General features: G+C 48.7%; 1 protein-coding gene across 3 annotated transcripts in view; it reads left to right on the top strand.

Moving 5' to 3' along the window:
* Positions 1-22,576, top strand: part of DDX31 (DEAD-box helicase 31) — a 73,656-nt gene that overhangs the window by 40,809 nt on the left and 10,271 nt on the right. For 2 of the 3 annotated variants that reach the window (XM_055541489.1, XM_055541488.1), the window contains exons 17-19: positions 433-514; positions 7,057-7,168; positions 12,972-13,140. In XM_055541489.1, coding sequence (XP_055397464.1) covers positions 433-514; positions 7,057-7,168; positions 12,972-13,140 — 363 coding nt within the window. Of the gene's footprint in view, positions 1-432; positions 515-2,615; positions 4,852-7,056; positions 7,169-12,971; positions 13,141-22,576 lie in introns of those variants that run through there. The other variant, XM_055541490.1, reaches the window with a different exon arrangement.

Below are 22,576 nucleotides of genomic sequence, written 5' to 3'. Positions count from 1 at the left end.
TTGTTTGCCCGACTAAGGGTCTTCAGCCACCTCCTTTATCTAAAGGGACTGTCGGAAATGTTTTTTTGGCTTGTTGCCTTCTGCTCAAGTCCAGGTAATATGTCAATAAGTAGGCCTCTGTAGTTTTCCAGATTTATTAAGAAATAACGATGTGATCCCCATAAAGGAGATTCTAAACATAGCCTATGTACATGTATCCGGGAGGATGAGAATTGGTGGTAATGTCACCCTTCTGTCCCTCTAATGTCATAGAGTCCCCTTCCTTCCGAATTCCTGAAAGGTTAGGAAAACATTCCCTTTCCCGTGACCAAGTGTCCCTTCCCCTTTATATCTGATTAGCCGGAAGAGAGGCCAATATTAGGCATCACAGTTGATAGAATAATGTTTCTGGAAGAATAAAAAGCTTACCTCTATATGTCCTTCTTTTTACAGCGTTTCTGAGGTGAAGATGGAAGACATTTTGTCTGTTCTGACAAAGGATGATTGTTTTAAAGGGAGACGAGGGGGAGGCCAGGTGAGTGTCATTGTTGGCTGTGCTTGCTGCTCACAGATGTGACTCATCTCCTGGTGTGGGCAGGCAGCGGCTCTGAGGACTGTGCACTTCCTACCACTGGCGAGTAAAGTGTGTGTTTTCGGGACCATGAACATTAGACGAGGCCACATCTTGCTGGCGTTTCTCTCTCTTTGCTTCTGGATGCATTTGCTGGCCCATCCAGTTAATGGGCCCCCGTCCGTCCTGGGTTTCTGCCAGGTGGCAGCAGGCTCCCCAAAAGGAGGGCTCGTCCCCGGCCAGAAAGGGTCTGGAGGCAGCAGCGCTCCATGCTCAGCCCTGGTGGTCCCCCTCCAGCTTACCCACATGGACACCTGGCCTGACCCATCCACCCAGGACCACGTGGAAAAGTAAATGTCTCAGAACCTCCTTTCAGACACACTTAGTTCATCCATTTTCTAACGTGTGCTATACGCAGAGGAAGAGTAAAGTTGAGGTCATTAGCAAGAAGAATTTTTATCATCTGAGCACTTCCATATGGAGATCCTGAGCAGCGCAGGCCTCCCCGGACAGCCTTTCCTGCTTCTTTCCGAGGCCTCCCCCTGCTCGGAAGCACTTCCACTCCCACTGTACTGTGTTACTAGGTCTACCACCTAGACTTGTGTGTGTGTATCTGTGTGTGTGTAGTGTTGCTCTGTATAATTTTGTCCATGAAATTTTAATATTTGGATATTTTTGCATCTCTATCCTGATGCCTGTGGATAGACTGGAAAATCGGAGCCAAATAGGTGAAGTTTAAGAGTCTCTTTTGTGCGTTAGTACATGTCTTTATTTGGATCAGTATTCTCTCCGAGGCAAGGAGTCTGTTTGCCTGACCCCGATTTAAGTTGTCCTGTTCGAGAGAACATGCAGAAATGCACTAAGGAGAGGAGAGGAGCAGACGTCTGTTGCCCAGCATGTGTTCTGGGCCTGGCTGTGTGCTGATGAGCTCTTCCCACACTTGGCCCCGTCTTAGCCTCTCAGCAGCCCACAAGGCGGATGTTACTCTCCCACTTCATAGATGAGAAAACTGAGGCTTAGAGAGCTGAAGGAACATCCGTGAGGGTGCACTGATAATTGTGGGTCCTTCTGGTGTGAAAGTAGGCCACCTGTCCTTCACGGGATACCAGCAAGCCTCCATTCAGTATTAATTAGGCAAGTAATGAAACTAAAATGCTTTCTAGATTGGGTAACGTTAGCTGTTTTCATGGCTTCCCTGGTGGTTCAGTGGGTAAAGAATCCGCCTGCGAATGCAGGAGACGCAGATTCAATCCCTGGGTTGGGAAGCGCACCTGAGAAGGCAGTGGCAACCCATTCCAGTATTCTTGCCTGGAGAATTCCATAGACAGAGGAACCTGGTAGGCTACTGTCCATGGGGTCACAAAGAGTTGGACATGACTGAGCAACTAAGCAGCTGTGTTCATAGAGGTGAAATTTGGTCAGTAAATGGTACCACAGCAACAATCCCCATGAACAAGAAAAGCTATTAAGGACTTGATCAATCAACCTGTTATATTAAGTGATATTTCACTACAGAGGGTCTGGCCCCCCCAGGCCTTCAGGCCATCCCATAATAATAGACTGTTGTTGTGGGAACTGGCTGGAAACTATAGAGACTCATGGGTCTTGGCACACTTCTCTGTTCTTCAGAAACTACTGCAAATTCTAGTTAGGGGGCAGGGTTTGTTTTCTGTTTTTCCAGATGTTCCCACAGCTGTGTAATTACAGCCCCAGGACAGCTCTGTGGGCTGAGCAGGGACACCCGGGGAGCTGTCTGAGGATGGGATAGCCCAGTGGTCAGGAGCACGGCCTTTGGGCCTGAATCCTCTTCTCACCAGCTGTGTGGCTTTGGGCCAGGACTAGACTTTAGGGTCAATTTCTTCCTGTGTACAACTGAGATAATTTTAGTTTTCTTCTCAGAAGGAGATTGAAGAATTGAGCGAAAAATAACCCAAGAGTTCCAACACAGGGACTGAAATGTATTTATTATTATTATTATATCACATCAGTTAGCAGCACAAGCATATATGGAATTGAAGCTCAGACTCATTGACACGAAGCCCAGTGCCTTTTTTTTTTTTTGCAGTTTCACACTAAATGGAAAATTAGCACTTGGCTTCCCTGGTGGCTCAGACAGTAAAGAATCTGCCTGCAATGTGGGAGACCTGGGTTCTATCCCTGTTTGGGGACGATTCCCTGGAGAAGGGAATGGCTACCCATTCCAGTATTCTTACCTGGAGAATTCCATGAACAGAGAAAACTGGCAGGCTATAGTCCATGGGGTCATAAAGAGTCAGACATGACTGAGCGACTTTCACTTTGACCGTTCTCCGGAATTAAGAGCAAGCAGCAAAATTACACAAGGAGATAGTGAAGGTTTCAATAACCTTGTCTTCACTTACACTGTTGCCAGGACTGGCTTTGGTTTCAGTATTTATCCCCTAAGCACAGCCCAGTTCTGTCCCGGGTGCTGATGGTCGTGTCTCCGAGTATCTCGGGGGAGGCTGTGGACGGGCACAGGGCGCCTCCTGCAGGACTCTTCCCCAGAGCAAGAGAACCTTCCTCTGCTCTCTCGGAAACAAGCCATTCTGTAAACATCCGCCCTGTGGCTGGCGGCCCTAGTTCCTCTCCCTAAGCCTTTTCTGTGGCTCGAGACCAGCCTGGAAGGCTGGCTGGGGCTTGAGGAGCCCTCCTGAGATGGTGGGTGAGAGGCGGGGCCCAGAGTCCGACAGGCTTGGACCTGAGTCCTGGCTTCACAGTCAGTCATTCTGCAACTTGGCAGATCCTCCCCAGCCTGGGTTTTCCCCCCTGGAGAAGGAGGACGTCTTGAGTACCTGTACTGCTAGGCCGCTGTGAGGTTTAAATAAAACAACACACGGAACACTGTGGGTCATGTGAGCTCACCTCCGCCCTGAACTGCTGCCTTGATGGACATGATGTTTCGATATTTTTATGGTCTGGTGATCTTTGAAAGAGAAAAAGTGCTAAGTAAGGCCAGGCTTCTACCACGCCAAAATAACTAACTGGTGAACTTAGAAAACTCAACTAGTCATGCCAGGTTCTAGATGTCACATCCATCAGCACCACCTGTTTGCCCAAATTTACCTTTCATTCACAGGACAAAGCAAAACAAAAACTCAGTTGACTGCATTACTGATTATCAAGTAGGTTACTGCCTTCAAGAGTGTATTATGTGCGTGAATCCTATGAATGGTAAAGAGAATAAAGTGAATGCTGGACACAACTTTTGATTCTGTTTTGCCTGAAAGATGCAGTGCCCTAATTGGCATCTTTGATGTGGGCAGTTCTTGCTGGCGTACCAGCCAGTGCCTGGCACACAAAGGTGGGTGTGGTGGCTGGGCCTTCATGCCGAGCCAGGTGCCTCATCATGAAGCCCATCCTCACCCAGCTTGGTTGAAGGCCATTGTAAATGTCCCTCTGGCACATACATTTTAGGGCTTCCGTGAACAGAAAGCAAGCGAGTGAAGCATCTGTAAAATGTATATTTCATATTTAGGTATATAAAATATATATAGCTGTGTCTGGGCGTGCGAATGTTCACCCACCTACAAAGAGAATAAATTTGATCTTTCAACTTGACTGGGAAGCACTCAGAAGGTTCTAGGGACTGTGGAGGTAAAACTCAGCTTGGCAGTAAAGTGATTAAAACAAAATCCTTCCATTTAGTTTAAAAATACCTTAGAAGTTGGCAATGTCAAAACACATGCTTCAGATAAAAAAAAGTCTCCCACCCCAACTGCTCCCACCTAAAACTTTTTACAACAAAAATAACCCCGCCCAGCTGTCTTGTACTCATCTGTTGACTCTTGATAGGCATGAATTTCCATCTCCACACTATAAACACACACCCAAACATATTCTTCCTAAAAGTTTTTTTTGTCCAATGAGATACACCTATAAGCTCATCCTAACAGAAAGCTCCTTGGCATCATGAGAGATTAAAATAAGATCACTAGCCATCGTCTAGTTTTTGTGGATTGTCTGTTCTTCCCAAGACCAGAAAGTCTCTACAGACACAGAGCATTGAGTGTGTCTAGACCTTTGGAAATGTTTTTTTCCTAAACCACCCACTGTCTGCTAGTTGCGAGCTGCTTCATTAAGCAGGACTGAGTCTGCATCTTTGAGGGTTGGGGGGGGCTGGTCTTCGGAGATGTGCCCTCTGGGGTCTCACCCCCCTCATTATGGGAGCTTCCTCCCTGTCTGGGGCTGAGCCGGTGCTGCCTGACTCTGCCCCTTCTGTCTTCAGTTTAAATTTAGACTGTCCTCCCCAGAAGACAACGGAAAAATAACTCGTTCATTCTCAAGAGGGGCAATTTTAAAATAAAGTATTTCTGGAAGTGGCAAGGGGCGGGGGGGGCTAAGACCTGCTTTCTCTTCAGTGTATGATGTTTCCTGCCATTAACTTTTTCTTATATTCTACTAAAACTGACCTCATCATTTCAAATGTGCGAACCTAGTTTTATCGCCTTTTTCCTACATATTTTACTGGTATACACACATTATATATATGTGTATATGTAATTTTTTTTTTTTTGGTTGGGAAGAAAAGATGCCTCATTTTGAAACCTAAAGGGGGGAATAAGAAAAGCCCTTTGTAATATATTGCCATATTATCACTAAATCCCCTGGCAGTTGTGACACAGAAGCAAGTCACCTGTCACTTAAGCTTGAGGTCTCTTTAATTTTCTCCTGGAATTCGCACCAGGCTGTCTTTAATTTGAGGCCTTTATTGGAATTCTGAAACCTCTCTGCCTCCCTGGCTCTCAGATCTATTCTGAGAGCTGTTACAGAATGTATACAATAACCAACAGAGGGATTGGAGAGGGCTGGAGCTCTGTTTATTTAACACTCTGGAGGGATTTTTGTGCTTATTCGGTCCTGGCTGCCCGGCTTTCAATATCGCTTTGACAACCATTCCGCCCTTCTCATTAATTTTAAACAGTTAAAACACAGGAAAAAGAGGAAAAAGTTTTCATTATTAAAGTGCTTTACTTTTTAATAACAGAGGATTCTGTCCGCCAGGGGAAAGGGCATCCTTGCTAATTTCACATTCATATTAAAAAAAAAAAAGCGCAAGGAAGGTGACAGTTTCGTTGCTGAGGTGGCTTAACGAAAGGAGGACAGCAAAAAAAAAAGTTTGCATTTCACATCAGTTAAGAGGGTAAAAAAAATTCCTTGTTAATGACAACAGCAAATGTCCACTTTTGTAACACAGCTCCTGAGTGACTTTTCTCTTGACATTTGAGTGGATAAAACCCTTAGGGGGACCATGTACCGTGAAATCGGCTAGACTGTCATCAACCAAACAGATAGCAGGAATGATTTGACTAAACTAAAAACATTTTCAGGTTGTTAAGTCTCTATTAATACAGAGACAAACTCTGCTCCCAAGAAGGAGGCTTTTTCTCCCCCCGCCCCACCCTTTAGTCTTCCTCCAGCAGCTTTAACCGTGAAAGATGCCAGGGTGCCTGCGAGAGGATCGGTCAGCAGACCCCGGAGCACGCCCCCTGTCCTCTACGGGAGTTAAAAGGAGCATGAACTGGGCCTCACGCAGGTTTTCTCCTGGTGACCCACGTGGGGTGTGGCGGGTGAGGAGGGCTGGAGCTTCATTAGCACCATCCAAAGGATCAACACCTCTGGGAAGGCGGATTAGCCAAGTTTGGGTTCTGTTGATTCTCAGTTTCACATTCAGGAGACAGCGTTCGTGTCAAGATACAACACATAAGCCACGTGTTTTCGGGGGGATGTAAAGAAAGGAAATCTTTTCTCTGGGGTTGCTAAAGGCTGAAAAGAAATGAAGTTTTGGTTTTATTCACATTTTCTGCCCGTAGGGTCTTTTGTGCATACAAATATGACTTCTTACAGAGGGACCGTTGGCTGCAGAGATCCATGGCGGTGGCCTCGAATGGTTGGCTGGAGCAGCCCAGTCCTCCGTGGGTTCCTGGGCACAGGGCTCTGGGCTGCAAGAATGTTTCTGGAACACTGAGAGTCCAGACCTCTCAGGAGTGAGGACACGTGCTCTGTGATTCAGGGACAGACCACCTTGTGGGCAGGTGGCTGTGGGTTGCTCTTGGATAGGAATGTCCAGAGCTCCACCGATGAATACCAGGCCGGGGGCAGATTGAAAGCCTAAGTGGGACATACAAGGTTCCTCTGAAAACCGCTTCTGTCCCGTCATGTTTTAAAGGCCTGAATTGGACTTGGAAAATTCCCAAGTGTCTCCCATAGACTTTCACTTTGAACACGCGTGATAAGAGGCCAGGAAGAAAAGTAAACAAGTAAATAAATAAGAGACCCGACCTGCTCCCTCACAAAGCCATCCTCATCTTTGCTTGACTTTAACATCTTTATCGTTCCCTTTTCTTCCCTAGTAATATTGAAAGGATTACCCTTGGTGGCCCCTTGGTGGTTACTGTGTGATTTTACTGTTATTAAATCTATTATAAACCGCTTCATTATTCCTGACTCTGACTGTCTGTCCTCTAATCCTTCCGTCACCTTCCCAGAAGTCCCGCGCTGCTGGCCCCCAGGAAATCCGGGAACGAGCCACAGTCTTGCAGACGCTGTTTGAAGATTACGTGCACTCCAGTGAGGAGACGGTCTCCGGGGCCAAGAAAGGTTGGTCAATTTCTTGGGTGGTTGTAGATGGATAACCCAACCGGGCATTGTCCCACCTCCACCCACATGCCCCAGACAGGTTGGGAGGCCAACCAGGCAGCTCTGCTCACCAGCAAAAGCCTTCAATCTCCCTAATTCTGCAGGGATTTGAAGCAGGCACGGAAGGCTTTAAAGTGATATTAAATGTTAATTTCATCCATCCTCCCGTTTTGCACAAATGAGGCTTTATCTTGGCTTACATCAGGTCTAGAGCTGTGACCCAGCAACTTAGGTCTCCGGGACCCATTTTCCTCTTTCTTTGAAAACTGGATAGACGAGATACGGCACGTCGGTAGAAGTTGTAGAGATGGAAATCAGAGATGAAGGCAAGGTCTGGAAATGTTAGACCAAAGCAGTTCCTACTTGAAAATACAAAGAAAAGCTAGAAAGAGCAGTGCTGAGGAAGGGCCGCAGACCATGAACCCAGCTCATGGGAAGTTTATGAAAGGGTTAGGTATTAACTCAGTATTTGGCGCCTTTGTAGCGTGAATTGGCCCCAGGCATTAGGTGTGGACTCAGTAGCTCACTCTGAGCACCAAACAGAGCGCAGGGGAGGGGAGCTCAGAACAGCACAATGCCTTCCGTGCTGGAATGTGAGTGTCTTGGCTGCTGACTGTCCCGTGTTTGCTGATGAGACCCACCCCCGCTATGGGGAGTTCCACGGTGACCCATGATTGGGAGAAGAATGCCAGGCTGGCTTACCAAGAGATAAACACTACAGCCTGTTGTTTTCTTCTTTTTATGAACTGAAACTTTTTTAAAAATTCCTTTAATATTTATTGAATTGGGCACCATTCCCGGTGCTTGGGACACACCAGGGATCAGAAGAGACAAAAATCGTCACATTCTAGTGGGGAAGCAGACAGTGAAAGTAACAAACATAATAAATGAATTACACATACATTAGATAGAGAGTCTCAGGACTCCCCTGGGGGTCCAGTGGCTAAGACTCCGAGCTCCCAATGCAGGGGATCTGGGTTCCATCTCTGGTCAGGGAACTAAATCCCACATGCTGCAGCTAAGAGTTCTCGTGCCACAACTGAAAATTCCGTGTGCCACAACTAAGACTTGGCAAAGCAAGATAATTAACTAGTTTAATTCAATAGTCCAGTGAAAGGTGATAGAGTGATAGAGGGAACAGAGCAGATGAGGGAGATGGAGGGCTAAGGGCAGAGTGAGCCATGTTGGGATGGTTGCCATACGAGTGAAACCCTGAAGAGGGGCCGTCCTGGGGCTCTGACTGAGGGCATCCAGGCAGGCGCCTTGTGCAGTGTGCCCGGAAGGAGGCGAGGGGCAGCAGAGGCAGGGCGTGGAGGCGTCCAGGGCACCCAGCTACCCCGAGCGAAAGGGGAGCCAGCGGAGGCCTTGGGGCAGAGAGGTGGTCTGGCGGTTCTGAGAAGGTCACATGCGGCTGGGTGAGAACAGACCCGGGTAAAGGTGAAGGCCAGGAGACCGGCTCCCAGGCAGTTATGGTAATCAGGAAACCAGAGAAGTCTGGTTTCTAATAATATGTTCACGTGTCTCCCTGCAGTGAATTCAGCAACTCCTAAGGCTCTTCCTGAGAACCTGCCTTTGGAGATGTACTAGAACATTCTCTCATGGAGAACAGAATGTCTCAGGGAGGGTTTGGGCACATGTTGAAAGTTAGAAGAACTCAACTTGCTATGGGATACCTGACCAAGTGCTGGCCACAGGGTTGATAACAGAGTTGGAGTGAAGAGGAAGAAAGCAAAGCCACACCAGCGCTGTATTGCTGGCGTCAGAGGTGCTTTGGATATCCTAGCGAGCCCACAATTGTTTCAGCGTGTCTGGGTCATCAGGGTAAAAGTGACAGTAAGTAGTCCTTAGAGAATATGGTTTTGGGTTCTCTTCAGCGTTACCGTTGAACTTACTAACACCAAGAGGCCGGCAGGGTTACTTGTCTTCTTTACAAAGGATGTTGGAGTGGGGCTACTCCCAATGTTTACAAGCTAAGAAGGAAATAAACACATTACCTTTTAAGGGAACTGCCTGTAGAACATCTTGGTCACCCTGCAGCAGGCGTTAGGTTCTCTGCTCCTCTCTCCTCTTAGGATTGAATTCTGGAGGTTTGAGGAGAGGAGACCTGGAATTGCCATACCCCAGGAGCTGATTCTGTCTTTTGCATTTCCTTATCTCCATATGCAAATTCTCTACCCCTGACTCTCCTCCCCTTTAGCCATTTCAGAACCCACCTCATGAATAACTAACAAAAGCAGCTGGGTTTTGCCTTCATGGCAGAAAACTAGTTGGAAATTGGGCCAAGTATGCATTTGTTTTCCTTTTGTACTTTCTGACCAAGCTATTGCTAATATCCAGGATTTCATCATGGTCAGTTTCCAGAAGCAGTTAGCCCTTTCCCCCCTCACATCTTGCATCTTGTGAGTAGAGCTTCAAGTGGTAAAAGTTGTGGTAATGTAAGTTTGAACTCCAGACTCCTGAACAAAAATTTCAGAAAGCGGAGTCCTTCAGCTGCACGGCACCACTTCCACTTCCTCTTGTGGGTCCTCCCCGAAGAGCAGGGGTTATGTGCTAGGGTCACGCCTGGCTCGGAAGGGATCATCCCTCCCTGTGATTAGAGGGAGGCTGGCTCCTTGGTCAAACACTTTGCCTTTAAGAGAATTGGTGCAAGCCGCCTCTCCCACTACCTTTGGGTGGTTGTCACTGTTAATGTGCCAGACGTGTGCTCCTCTGGGGCAGGACTGGGGTTGGGAGGAGCAAGGATGGGCAGCACCTTCCAGGCTGGAGTATTGCTCCTTTCTGCCTCCTTGACCCTAAGCATCATCTACAAGATGTTGCTCTTCCTGATCAGATGTCCAAGAATAGATTTGGTTTTATTGCTCAAAAGGACAAAATGTCCTATGTCCTTGGAAGGTATTTTGAAACAGATTTCCCTAAATCCTGTCATCCTTACAGCTCTGAAATGGGGTTCAGTGAGAGCACCAGCTCTGAGTGGCTGGAGCGTCATCCGACTTGCATCCCGCAAGTCTCCTTTCATGAAAGGTCTCCTTCCATTACCTCTCCTCTTCCGCCCCATCTCCACCTCACAGCCCCACTTCCTTCCACTGCCAGCATGAGCCACTTCCTGCCCCCTGGAAGTACAACCTGCCTGTTGAGGGAGAGGACTCTTCTGCCATTTCCTGGCAGACCCCTTTCCCTGTAGCTGTTCGGTCAGTCAGTTCAGTCTCTCAGTCACGTCCACCTGTTTGTGACCCCATGGACTGCAGCACACCAGGGCTCCCTATCCATCACCAACTCCCAGAGTTTACTCAGAATCATGTCCATTGAGTCGGTGATGCCATCCAACCATCTCATCCTCTGTTGTCCCCTTCTCCTCCTGCCTTCAATCTTTCCCAGCATCAGGGTCTTTTCCAATGAATCAGTACTTTGCATCAGGTGGCCAAAGTATTGGAGTTTCAGCTTCAGTATCAGTCCTTCCAATGAACACCCAGGACTGATCTGCTTAAGGATGGACTGGTTGGATCTCCTTGCAGTCCAAGGGACTCTCAAGAGTCTTCTCCAACACCACAGTTCAGAAGCATCAGTTCTTCGGTGCTCAGCTTTCTTTATAGTCCAACTCTCACATCCATACATGGATGGATTAGCTGTTCGTGGAGCCCCTATATCTCCCAGGACTAGGCTGTGCAGCCTCAGCTCTCAGGATTGGTGTGAAGAGCAGTCATTCTAATCTGCTCCAGCACAAGGGCAGTGTGAATGAGGAGGCCTGGGCCAGCATTGGGGTAAATGAGGTTTTAAAGGCGCAGGCTCTTTGGCATGTCCTGGTCCCAGCCTGCTCTTTCTGTCTAGAGTAGATGTTGGGGGTTGGGAAGAGGCAGTGTCTCCTGGGTTGTGGTGGTTGTAGCACTTTCCCCTCTGAGGACTTGAATTCGTGTCAGAACCCTCCCAACTGCAGAGACCATTTGAAACATTAAAGATCTTCCTTGAAAAACCTCGTCCCCAGTTATTAAAAAGGGGAGTGAGCACAGATGACAAGAGGGGTGCAGAGGAGTCGCCTTGGTTATTATTTCTCATCGATTGGGAAAAGGAGTTCACTTTGCTCAGTAAATAGAGCTTTGATGGGTTCCCAGGATCCTTCCAGGAGCTGATCTGCTAAAATGACACTTTTTATTACTGTTCATAAACGCCGATCTCCAGGTGCTGCCTGGATATTACGTTTAAGCTGTGGGCAAACTTGCCGGTCCAGTGGCTCAAACAGTGAGGGCGAGGGAGACTGGTGCCTGCTTCCAGCAACTGGGTGGAGAGGGGTGGGGCTACGACTGGGCCAGGAAGGCAGGGACGCTCAGTCGGCGCATGAGGACGAGCGCTCGTGAGAAAAGGGCAAGACACTGGACTGTCACTATTGTGGAGAGACATTCCGGGGAAACCAGGGATGGAAGAAGGGTTCCTCCAAGGAGCATCCAGTGAAGGTGGATCCAGAGTGCCGCCTGCCTGGGAGCCACCCCTGGCTTCTCTCTGGCCAGTGAGGGGTCCAGAACAGGGGCCTCTCTCTAACTTTAAAACAACCCAGACGTTCCTGGTTAGACTGTCTGGTGAACAGCTCTAAACCCATGGCAATTGATGACTGTTTTGAGAGCTCTTTTAGAAACTACATCCTTTTCTTTCTCCTCTTTAAAATTCTTTTTTCATCTCCTTTTTTACACATTTTTTGAATGGGTAAGAAACACTGCATTGGTCAATCCTGGGTGCTTTTGCGTGAATTCGGTTTTAAAATTTGATGAGTCTACGGTGAACTGGTATCAGTGATTCCTGTGGCTGGGGAACTGGAGGTGTGGCTCCTGGTGGAGGCAGGGTTTATAATAATAATAATAATGTGTAGGAATAATGAACATGACCCACAATCACGATAAAGCCTTGTGGACCTTTTGGATTTTATAACATTTGTTTGTGTTAACTATTCAAAAAACTAAAATGTAATAGAAAATGTGTTCCCAATGTAAAGATGTAATGACTTCATTTTTCATAAGAAAATGGTATGCATTGATCCTGTCTTAGTTTCTTCACTCATTCTCTTGCTCATTCACTTGCACAACAAAAACCTGCTGTGGGACTTCCCCAGAAGTCCAGTGGTTAAGACTCCAGCTCCCAGTGCGAGGGGCGTGGGTTTGATTCTTGGTGGGGGCACTGAGATTCCACATGCCACATGGTGCAGCCAAAAGTAAGCATGCTGTCTGCCAGGGACTGTGCTAGCCCCAGGTCCATAATGAGGAAGAAGACGGCCCTGCCTTCTAGGCTCAGTATAAGCTATACAGTAAAATCTGAGATAATATCAGCTTTATTAAAGTGAAGTTATGTTGGGTTTATTCACTGTGTCCAGTAAGTGTTAGTCGCTCAGTCATACCTGGCTCTTTGCGACCCCATGGACTGCAGCCCACCAGGCTCCTCTGTCCATGAGATTTTCCAGGCAAGGATACTGGAGTAGGTTGCCATTTCCTTCTCCAGAGGTTCTTCCCAAACCAGGGATCGAACCCAGGTCTCCTGCACTGCAGGCAGATTCTTGACTGACTGAGCTACAGGGGAAGCCCGTAGACTTCCCCTGTGGCCGGTAGGCTTATTTATTTATTTTTAGGAATTAAACAAATATGTGAGTGTAGATTTAGGTTGCTCATGTCTGTCACGCCGTCCTGGTCGTGTGTCCGTTGTTGCCTGGCAGGGTGAACTGCACAGGACAGGCCTTAGGCTGGGCAGCAGAGACCTGTCCTGACCCGCCTCCCCCACTGTCTTCCAGCCCTGCAGTCCTTCATCCGGGCCTATGCCACCTACCCCCGGGAGCTGAAGCATATCTTCCACATCCGACTGCTCCACCTCGGGCACATGGCTAAGAGCTTTGGGCTAAGAGATGCCCCTAAAAATCTTTGCGCCTCGGCCATGAAGAAGAAGAAAGCAAACCTGAAAAGGTAAGGTGGACAAGAGGCCAAGGGCCAGGTGGGTGTCGGGGGCTCTGCTCAGATTGGCGGCGCTGTGGTGGGCTGCTATGTGCCCAGGGTAGACTCTGCCAGCTCAGGTTTCTGCGATTCTCTCACCATGCTGAGTGCTTGGATCAACCGGGAAAACGCCTAATCTGAACGCTTTTAAGGCATCTGCAGGAAGTCAGTGATGTCACCTGTTGGGTCCTGAGTGGTGGGGATTATTGGACCTACAAGACAAATTTCTGTGGACCATCTTCACTGCCCACGGGTAGAGTAACTCAGGGCTTGCCAGGGTCGGAGCTCCGGACATGCTGTGGGCTGCGGTCCACCCTGGAAGACTGTGGGGTGTCCATGAAACTCTGTTGAGGCCTCCGGGGGCCCCCAACACCACATGCTGCTCTCTGTGGTGCTGACATGCAACCTCCCATGGAGAGGCTGCACTGGCGTCATCTCCCTCCTCCCCTCCCACCCCCTGCCCCCAAAAAACACCTTAGCACCTGCCCAGGGGCCCTGGTGAGAGGAGAGCCTAAATGAGGAGGGTTGCCCAGCAGTTGGACGCTGGGCTCTGAGGCCATCTTCACAATTTCAGGAAGCCCTGAGATGATTCCCCTCAACAAAATGCAGTTGTGAGATCTCCTCAGAGATAGGTGTTCTCTCGGTACCAGCCCCAGGCTGTGTGCAAGCTAGAGTATCTTAGATGCCAAGAGCTGCTTTTACGGGGAGTTTGGGTGCATCGTGGTTACTACTTGTGTGATGTGTGGGTGGGAAGGGCTCAGAGAACCCACGAGTGCTCTGGACAGTTATCTTCCAGTGTGTATCCTTCTTTTTGCACGTCAGTTACAAATGCCAGTACCTCCTTGCCCTGCCACCAAGCACCCATGGGCAGCACCACACTGTTACCTGTTCCCGCACCGTGTCTGTCTTGCACATTCACCAAGAAGTGCTGATCACATGCCAGCCTCACTGGGGCCTGGGTTCTCTGCTGTGAAATGGCAGAGGGAGGAGGCCATTGGTCTTGGAGTCGCAGGACTTGGCCTTCAGCTCCAGCTCCAGCTCCAGTTCTGATGTGAGCCTGTGAGCCTCAGACCGTATCTTTGCTTAATGTCTCAGAGCCTTGTTTTCCTCAACCATAAGAGGGAAGGGGAAATCTGTGCTTTTAGCCACTTCACAAGAATCAGAGGCCTGTGACACGTGTCACTGTGCCTTTTGAAGCATGAAGGGCCATCGAGATGAAACACTGGAGGGCAGAGAGCTGGAGGCCAGGTGAGCTAGGATTTCAGAGCACCCAGCGGGAGCTGTCCAGGGGCTTGGCCCTCATGAAGCTCTTCATGGTGGATAAAAGGTTACCTGATTTTAGTTCCCATTTTGGAATTTTTAAGATGCCCCGTCTTCTCTCTTACACCGACCCCTGTCATACAGGACCACACCCCAGCACTTCTGCGAGGCAGGCGTTTCTCTGCACGCCCTTCTCTGACACCTGCAGGACATGGAGACACGTCCAGCTCTGGTTTCTTCCAGGCGGTTCCGAGGTGCAGAGCATTGCCTGCTGCCACACACGGCCTGTCCTGGCCGGGGCTGTGGCCAGAGACCCCTCTGCTGGAGCCGGGTCCTCCCAGAGGGAAAGGGTGCCCCAGTTCCTTCCAGATTTGGGGTGCCTTGAACCAGAGTTAGCTTCCTGCCCTTGGGTTTGGGGTAGCTGACGTCTGTACGTGGTAACTGACCTTTAAGAATGTGACAAAGCCCTGAGGCTCACAGTCAGATCTGGAGTGACTGCCTAGTGGTCTGGAAGCCTGACCGTCGTGTCACCGTCTCTAAAATGCTGACGCTTGAAGAGGTAAGAATCGGGCTGCCAGGCGATGACTGGTAAGAGACTTGTATCATGTATCCCCCTTCCTGCAGATCAGTGTGACCCCAGCAGTTCACTGTCGCGGCTGAGGTGCCTCCTCTGCCGGGGTGTGCCGGCCTCGCCCCAGGAGCACAGGGCGGGGGGCCGGGGCTCGGCGCTGGCATTGTCCTCACCTTGCGAAGCCACCAGGGAGCGCGCCAGCCGCCGCCTCCCGCCCCCGCTGACCTGCGCTGGCAGATGGGCACCAGGACGAGTGTCCCCCTGTGAGCAGGGGATTTAACAGGGCTTTATTTAGGGAAGAATGGGCTGATTAGCCGATAAAGAGCATGTAGGATGGTATGGGGCAGCCTTTGATGTCTGGCTGGCGTGGCAGGGAGCCAGGCGCTGAGTGGCAGCAGTGTTTCACAGGATTACTCCGCCCGGGACAATGACGCGCCTCTTCCTGCCATGTCACCGCCCTGTCACAGCCGCTTGCCCGTTGTTATGCCTGTCTTTTGAAGGCATTTCTTCCCTCACTCCTTGCACCCTCCCGCCCCAGCCCTGCCTCACCAAGGCAGACGGGCCCTCAAGGATACAGTAAGGTACTTTTTCTTATTGGGGGGGAATCTTGTTGCTCCTGGAGGAAGAATGGCTGGGCAGCTAATCTGCTCATGGACCGTGTCATCGTGGCCAGGGAGGCGGCAGAGAGACCTGACAAATTCTCCACACCTCAGGCAGCGCTCGAGCCAGTGCCAGTTGCTGCTCTTTGAGGACGGGAAAGAAAAGTCCATTCAAGCCCGCACGAGTGTGGAGCGTTATGCCACAGCCACGATAATCGTTCCGAGCTGAGGCGTCTCCTCTGAAATCCATCTGTCGGGAAAGAGAACAGCTTCCCTGGGTTTTGTGTGGGTGGATGAAATAATAGTGCTGAATTCTCCAAACTGTTCTGCGGTCCATTTTATGGTGTTTACTTCCTCGAATAATTATGTCAGGCGTAAACCTCTGATAATCTGCAAACCAAATTTCTGAGACCGTAAGCATAATCCCAACTCACCTGCCATCTCCACCCAGAGTTCACCCAGGTGTTAGCTGGTGAGGCCAGGGCAGGGCACGCGAGGCGATGACCAGGCATTTCCGTGCAGTGACAAGGGGACTTCTGTCTCCTCTACATGCCGTTATTTCAGAAAAAGGAAAGACTGAGCTACCTTCCCCAAATGAGACCTTCCTCAGCAGGCGTGTCTCTGCCTCCCCCTTCAGTCCTCCATTCTGAAAGGGGACAGTCAGCGCCTCCCCCTGCGCACAGAACTCTCGTGACGCCGACACGCAGGCCTGTGAGACAGCCCCACCCGACACCTGCTCACACACGAGCCGGTGCCGCTGGCAAAGGCTGAGTGCCCCTTAGCAACATCCAGCACAAACAGCGTTTTCTTCTCGTGAAACGTGGTTGTTATTTTAAAGCCACGTATATTCAGCAATTCCTGAAAGGAAACATACCTTCCAAAATCTCCATCTTCCCAGAAGACAGCACTGTCCGCCCTGGGAGGGCAGAGTCGTGTTGTTCACCAGGGTGTTTGTCTGCCTCTCTAGGCAGTCACGCGTGTGAGTAGAACCTATCCAGCACCAGTGAGCAGACAGTTCCCTCATCTGTTTGATACTCTGAACAGTGGTTCAGGCACGTGGAAACTCTGAGCCTCAAGGAAGGGCATACTGTTACAGTGGCAGTGTGGGAGGGCGCATCTCCTGGTCTTAAGCCACCCTGTCCATTTGGATTATATGCTATACTTGTAAATTTACCAAGACTTTTTCCCAGTCTGGTTTGTAGCTACCTGAGACTGGCCCCACCCCTGGCTTCTACCATCTGGGTCTTTCCGATGTTGCTGTTAATGCATAGATGCATCTTTCAATAAATTTTCTCACACCAGCCGAGCTGAGTGTTGCCTGGTGGTACTGATGTGATCAAACAGGTGAACAGTCTAAACTTACGGCTCTCTGGATCCGGGTGTGCTCTCAGGGGACCCACATTGGAAGGGGGCGTGGGGTGGTCCCCTTTGTCCTGCCCTCACCTCCCAGCCACCGTCCCCAGCACCACAGAGCGTGTTCTTCACCTCTGTTACTTCCAAAGTTCTACACTTAGTGTGCTCGCTAAATGAGGAAACATCCTTGGGGGCGGAATCATACTGCCAGACTTTTCTCATCTGTGAAATGCTTTATCACTAAAATTCAAATTACAGATTGTGCAAACCTTTCCTTCAGTGTCTTACAATCTTGTGGCTACAGTCACCATCCCAGTGACTCTGGAGCCCAAGAAAATAAAGTCTGTCACTGTTTCCACTTTTTCCCATCTATTTGCCAAGAAGTGATGGAACCAGATACCATGATCTTAGTTTTTTGAATGTTGAGTTTTAAGCCAGCTTTTTCACTCTCCTCTTTCAAGAGACTCTTTAGTTTCTCTTTACTTTTGGCCTTTAGGGTGCTGCATATCTGAGGTTGGTGATATTTCTCCTGGCAATCTTAATTCCAGCTTGTGCTTCATCCAGCCTAGCATTTTGCATGATGTACTCTGCATATAAGTTAAATAAGCAGGGTGACACTACACAGCCTTGACGTACTCGTTTCCCAATTTTGAACCAGCCCGTTGTTCCATGTCCAGTTCTAACTGCTGCTTCTTAACCGCCATACAGGCTCCTCAGGAGATAGGGAAGGTGGTCTGGTATTCCCATCTCTAAGAATTTTCTACAGTTTGTTGTGATCAACACAGTCAAAGGCTTTAATGTAGTCAATGAAGCAGAAGTAGATGTTTTTCTGGAATTCTCTTGGTTTTTCTATAATTCAGTGGATGTTGGCAATTTGATCTCTGGTTCCTCTGCCTTTTCTAAAGTCAATTTGTACATCTGGAAGTTCTCGGTTCACATACTGTTAAAGCCTAGCTTGAAGGATTTTGAGCATTACCTTGCTAGCATGTGAAATGAGTGCAGTTGTACTGTAGTTTGAACATTCTTTGGCATTGCCTTTTTTTTGAAATTGGAATGAAAACTGACCTTTTCCAGCCACTGCTGAGTTTTCCAAATTTGTTGGCATATTGAGTGCAGCACTTTAACAGCCTCATCTTTTAGGAGGTGAAATAGCTCAGCTGGAATTCTGTCATTTCCATTAGCTTTGTTCGTAGTAATGCTTCCTAAGGCCCATTTGACTTCACACTCCAGGATGTCCGGCTGTAGGTGAGTGATCACACCATTGTGGTTATCTGGGTCATTAAGATCTTTTTTGTATAGTTCTTCTGTGTATTCTTGCCACCTCTTCTTAATATCTTCTGCTTCTGTTAGGCCCATACCATTTCTGTCCTTTATTGTGCCCATCTTTGCATGAAATGTTCCTTTGGTATCTCCAGTTTTCTTGAAGAAATCTCTAGTCTTTCCCATTCTGTTGTTTTCCTCTATTTCTTTGCATTGTTCACTTAAGAAGGCTTTCTTGTCTCTCCTTGCTATTCTCTGGAACTCGGCATTCAGCTGGGTATCTTCCCTTTCTCTTTTGCCTTTTGCTTCTCTTCTTTTCTCAGCTATTTGTAAGGCCTTCTCAGACAATCACTTTGCCTTCTTGAATTTCTTTTTCTTTGGGATGGTTTTGGTCACTGCCTCCTGTACAGTGTTGCAAACCACCATCCATAATTCTTCAGGCACTCTGTCTTACCAGATCTAATCCCTTGAATCTATTTATCACCTCCATTGTATAGTCATACACTTTGCTTGTGGTTCAGCTGGTAAAGAATTTGCCCACAATGCGGGAAACCTGGGTTTGATTCCTGGGTTGGGAAGATCCCCTGGAGAAGGGAAAGGCTACCCACTCCAGTATTCTGGCCTGCAGAATTCCATGGACTGCATGGGGTCACAAAGAGTTGGACACAACTGAGCGACTTTCACTTTCAGTGTATAATCCTAAGGAATTTGATTTAGGTCATATCTAAATGGTCTAGTGATTTTCCCTACTCTTTTCAGTTTAAGCCTGAATTTTGCAATAAGGAGCTCATGATATGAGCCACAGTCAGCTGCAGGTCTTGTTTTTGCTGACTGTATGGAGCTTTGCCATCTTCAGTTATAAAGAATATAATCAGTCTGATTTCAGTGTTAGTATTGACCACGTAGTGATGTCCATGAGTAGAGTCATCTCTTGTGTTGTTAGAAGAGGGTGTTTGCTATGACCGGTGGGTTCTCAGGGCAAAACTCTGTTCGCCTTTGCCCTGCTTCATTCTGTACTCCAAGGCCAAACTTCCCCTCTATTTTATACATGGTAATGTATAAATTTCAATGCTACTTTCTCAGTTTGTCCCACCCTCTGCTTTGTGTATCTGTTTTATATACAGTAGTGTTATCTGTTTATCTCAAACTCCTAATTTATCCCTCCCCTACCTTTCTCCTTCAGTAACCGTAATTTTGTTTCCTACCTCTGAGAGTCTTTTTCTATTTTGTAAGTAAGTTTATTTGTATCATTCTTTAGATTCCACATAAAAGTGATATCATATGATATTTTGTCTTTGTCAGACTTACTTCATTTAGTATGATCATCTCTAGATACATTCTTGTTGCCGCAAGTGACATTATTTCATTCTTTTTATGGCTGAGTAATACTCTGTTGTAAATGTACCACATCTTTTTTATCCATTCCTCTGTCAGTGGGCACTTAGGCTGCTTCCATGTCTTGGCTATTATGGCTAGTGCTGCTATGAACATTAGGGTCCATGCATCTTTTTGAGTGAGAGTTTCCTCCCGTTTTTCATCTTTAAAAGCCTTTGCTGTGTTCTTCTCTATGATTCTCACTTGTTTAATAACTGTTAATAACCTGCAAGAGTTACCATGTTGGATATACTCTGGTATGAGAAGTTCTTGGGGCTCAGGTGATAAAGAATCTACCTTGCCCCCCTCAGGTGATAAAGAATCTACCTTGCCCCTGTCAGCCATCTCCCTGCCCTCCTCATTCCTTAAACGCTGATCGTGTTATGCAGTGATGAAGGGCCTGGGTTTGCGCACACGGGCATCTTGGTTGGATCACTTACCGTTTCTGGGGATCAACCGGGTGATGAGTACAAAGCCTCGACACCATGTCTGGGACTGGACTTGGGAGCACTTGTGGATATGCTGACCGGGATAGGAGCGCTGGTTCTTCCCGCTGGCCTTCCTGACACTTAAGTGTCCGTGGACCAGAAAGCATGAACGTGCCATTCACTGCCAGCCTTTTAGCACCTTGAACTTTGCTTATCAGGAAGCACCTTGAACACACGAGCTGGTGCCTCCAAGACAAACATGAAGACGCTGCAGCTGCATCTCCCTGCAAAGCGATATTCTCATCGTTAGGGGCAGCTTGCCTGCCAGTTTTTATGTGGCATTTACAACCTCCCTAATATCACTTAATTAGCTGAAGGCAGTCCTGGAATTTTGCCCACTGTGAGATTTCTCTCCATTTCATGGAGCCAGTCGTCATCCTGTCAGAAGACAGATCGGCCAGACGTGAGTGTAGAGGCTGGAGCGAGCCCCTGAACACTGAAAGTCAGTATTTAATTAAACGTTAATAAAGCTGGTCAATACTGCAGCATTTCCGAAGAAAGGATGGTCACATGGGTCAAGGAAACACTTTGGACAGTAAAGGACCTCAACTCAACCTTCAAGTGAGGCAGGATGTGGAGAGACTGTACGGAAAGGGAAAGATAGCCAAGTATAGTGCGTGTGCACACGTTTCCTTAGGCAGGCATACATGTGTACATGCATGCACATGTGCATGGACACGCATCTGTGTGAAGGCTGAGACGCAAAGGAATAAAGAGAATTAAAACCAACCAAAGTGGGCATCCCTGGTGGCCCAGTGGTGGAGAATCCACAACAAAGGAAACACAGGTTGGATCCTTGATCTGGGAGGATCCCCCAAGCCATGCTGAGGAGCAGCTGTGCCCACGTGCCACCCCTGCAGAGCCGCCTCCAGCCATGGAGCCCAACTGCTAGAGCTCCTGAGCCTCACACCCGAGGGCGCATGCTCCAAGAGGGGCCACCACACCGCAGCTGGAGAGTGGCCCCCGCTCGCTGCAACCAGAGAAGGAAAAGCCCCAGCAGCAGCGAAGACTCAGCATACCCAAAACAAGAATGAATGAATGAATGAATGAATAAACAAAAACCAATGACCAGAGTAAGTTTGGAGACAGTTAACAGACTGACCAGAGCTAAGAGTTGACAACAGCAAACAGGAGAAAATGTGAACCAAAGCAAAACTAAATTATGGAGAGTCTTGAAAGTCAGGCAGTGGAATGCAGGCTTGATTTGGAAAGAAGAAGTGGAAAGTTCCTGGAGGTTTTCAAATACGGTTGCAGCAATACTGTGTGGTCCCCAAGATTACGAAGCCGAAAGCAAGGGAGTCGGGTAACTACCATCTAAAAATGATGAGGACAGTTTAAACAAACATCCCATAGCTTGACTTCTACACTGATATTAATAACTTCTAGCCACTGATGTGTATACTATCCTCCTTAAATTCTTCATTAATTACGTGTAACAGAGATTCTCCACAATGGTTTATAAAGGACGCATGGGGTGTCTCTCCGCCCCCAATCTCAGGGCAGTGTCTTGCTCTGCCGACCTGTCTCCTGGCCCCTCTGGCCTCCTGGTGGTGATCCGTCTCTTCCCTTAGCTCCCCAGCCCCCACCTCATGAATCCCTGAAACTGCCAGTCCGCTGCTGAGTCTCCTGCAGCCACTGTGCTCCCTGCTGACCGGCGCTCCCCTCACCCGTCAGGCCCTTGCTCCCTCCAGTGTTTTGGTGAGGTCCTGCTCCCTCATGCTCCTGTTGGGCCTTTGCCCAGCGTGCTGCAGGCCTGGGCCTCTCCCCTCTCCTCTTTGTCTTCGGGCCTTTGTCCCTCCTGCAGGGAAGCCTTCTCTGGCCTGCCTGCCCGGGCAGACACCTCACCATCCCTCCACACACACTGCCATCGCCACAGCCCTCCACCGTCTGGGGTGTCTGCGTGTGTGGGTCCATTCTGCTCCTCTGCCTCCATGTAGCTCAGGGTGGAAACTCTGTCTGGTGTTTCTCATCACAGCCCCAGCACTGACCTGGCACATAGTAGGCTCTCAGGAAGTATTTTCGAATAGATGGCTGGCACTTCAAAGCCTGCCGTCATCCTGAGAGGAAGACAAAGGGAAAGAGAAGAGAGGAATTGTTGCGGCATGGGAACCAGGCCGATGCCTCTTAATTGTTTCATGAGCCCAGCAAACAGCAAATCCTGCTTTTTGGAGCCCCGACCACTCCTCGGCTAGTCCGTCCTGAGAGAACAAGCACATGGTCACTTTCCTCGTAGCGTGAAGCAGTCCCGAGGAGGACCACACCTCTGGCCCTGTTTGCCTGGTGTTGCAGTGTAGGAGGCATGTGGACTGACCTGCAGAACGTGGAGATGAGTGGGTTTGCAGTGGGGGCCTCCACCGGCCTGGACAAGACCAGAGCAGATGCCCTGTGGAGGGTCAGTTCGCTGGACCTTAGCCTGGAGGAAGTGTGGAATCCTGAAGAGTGAGATGGAAGTGGCGCTAAACTTGACTGTCAAACCTGGAACATCTAGACCACGTCAGCCCCTG

The sequence above is a fragment of the Bubalus kerabau genome, chromosome 11, assembly GCF_029407905.1.
Source record: "Bubalus kerabau isolate K-KA32 ecotype Philippines breed swamp buffalo chromosome 11, PCC_UOA_SB_1v2, whole genome shotgun sequence".
Classification (NCBI taxonomy): Eukaryota; Metazoa; Chordata; class Mammalia; order Artiodactyla; family Bovidae; genus Bubalus; species Bubalus kerabau.
The sequence above is the reverse complement of the archived record's forward strand: the minus strand, read 5'-3'. Positions and strand labels throughout refer to the sequence as shown.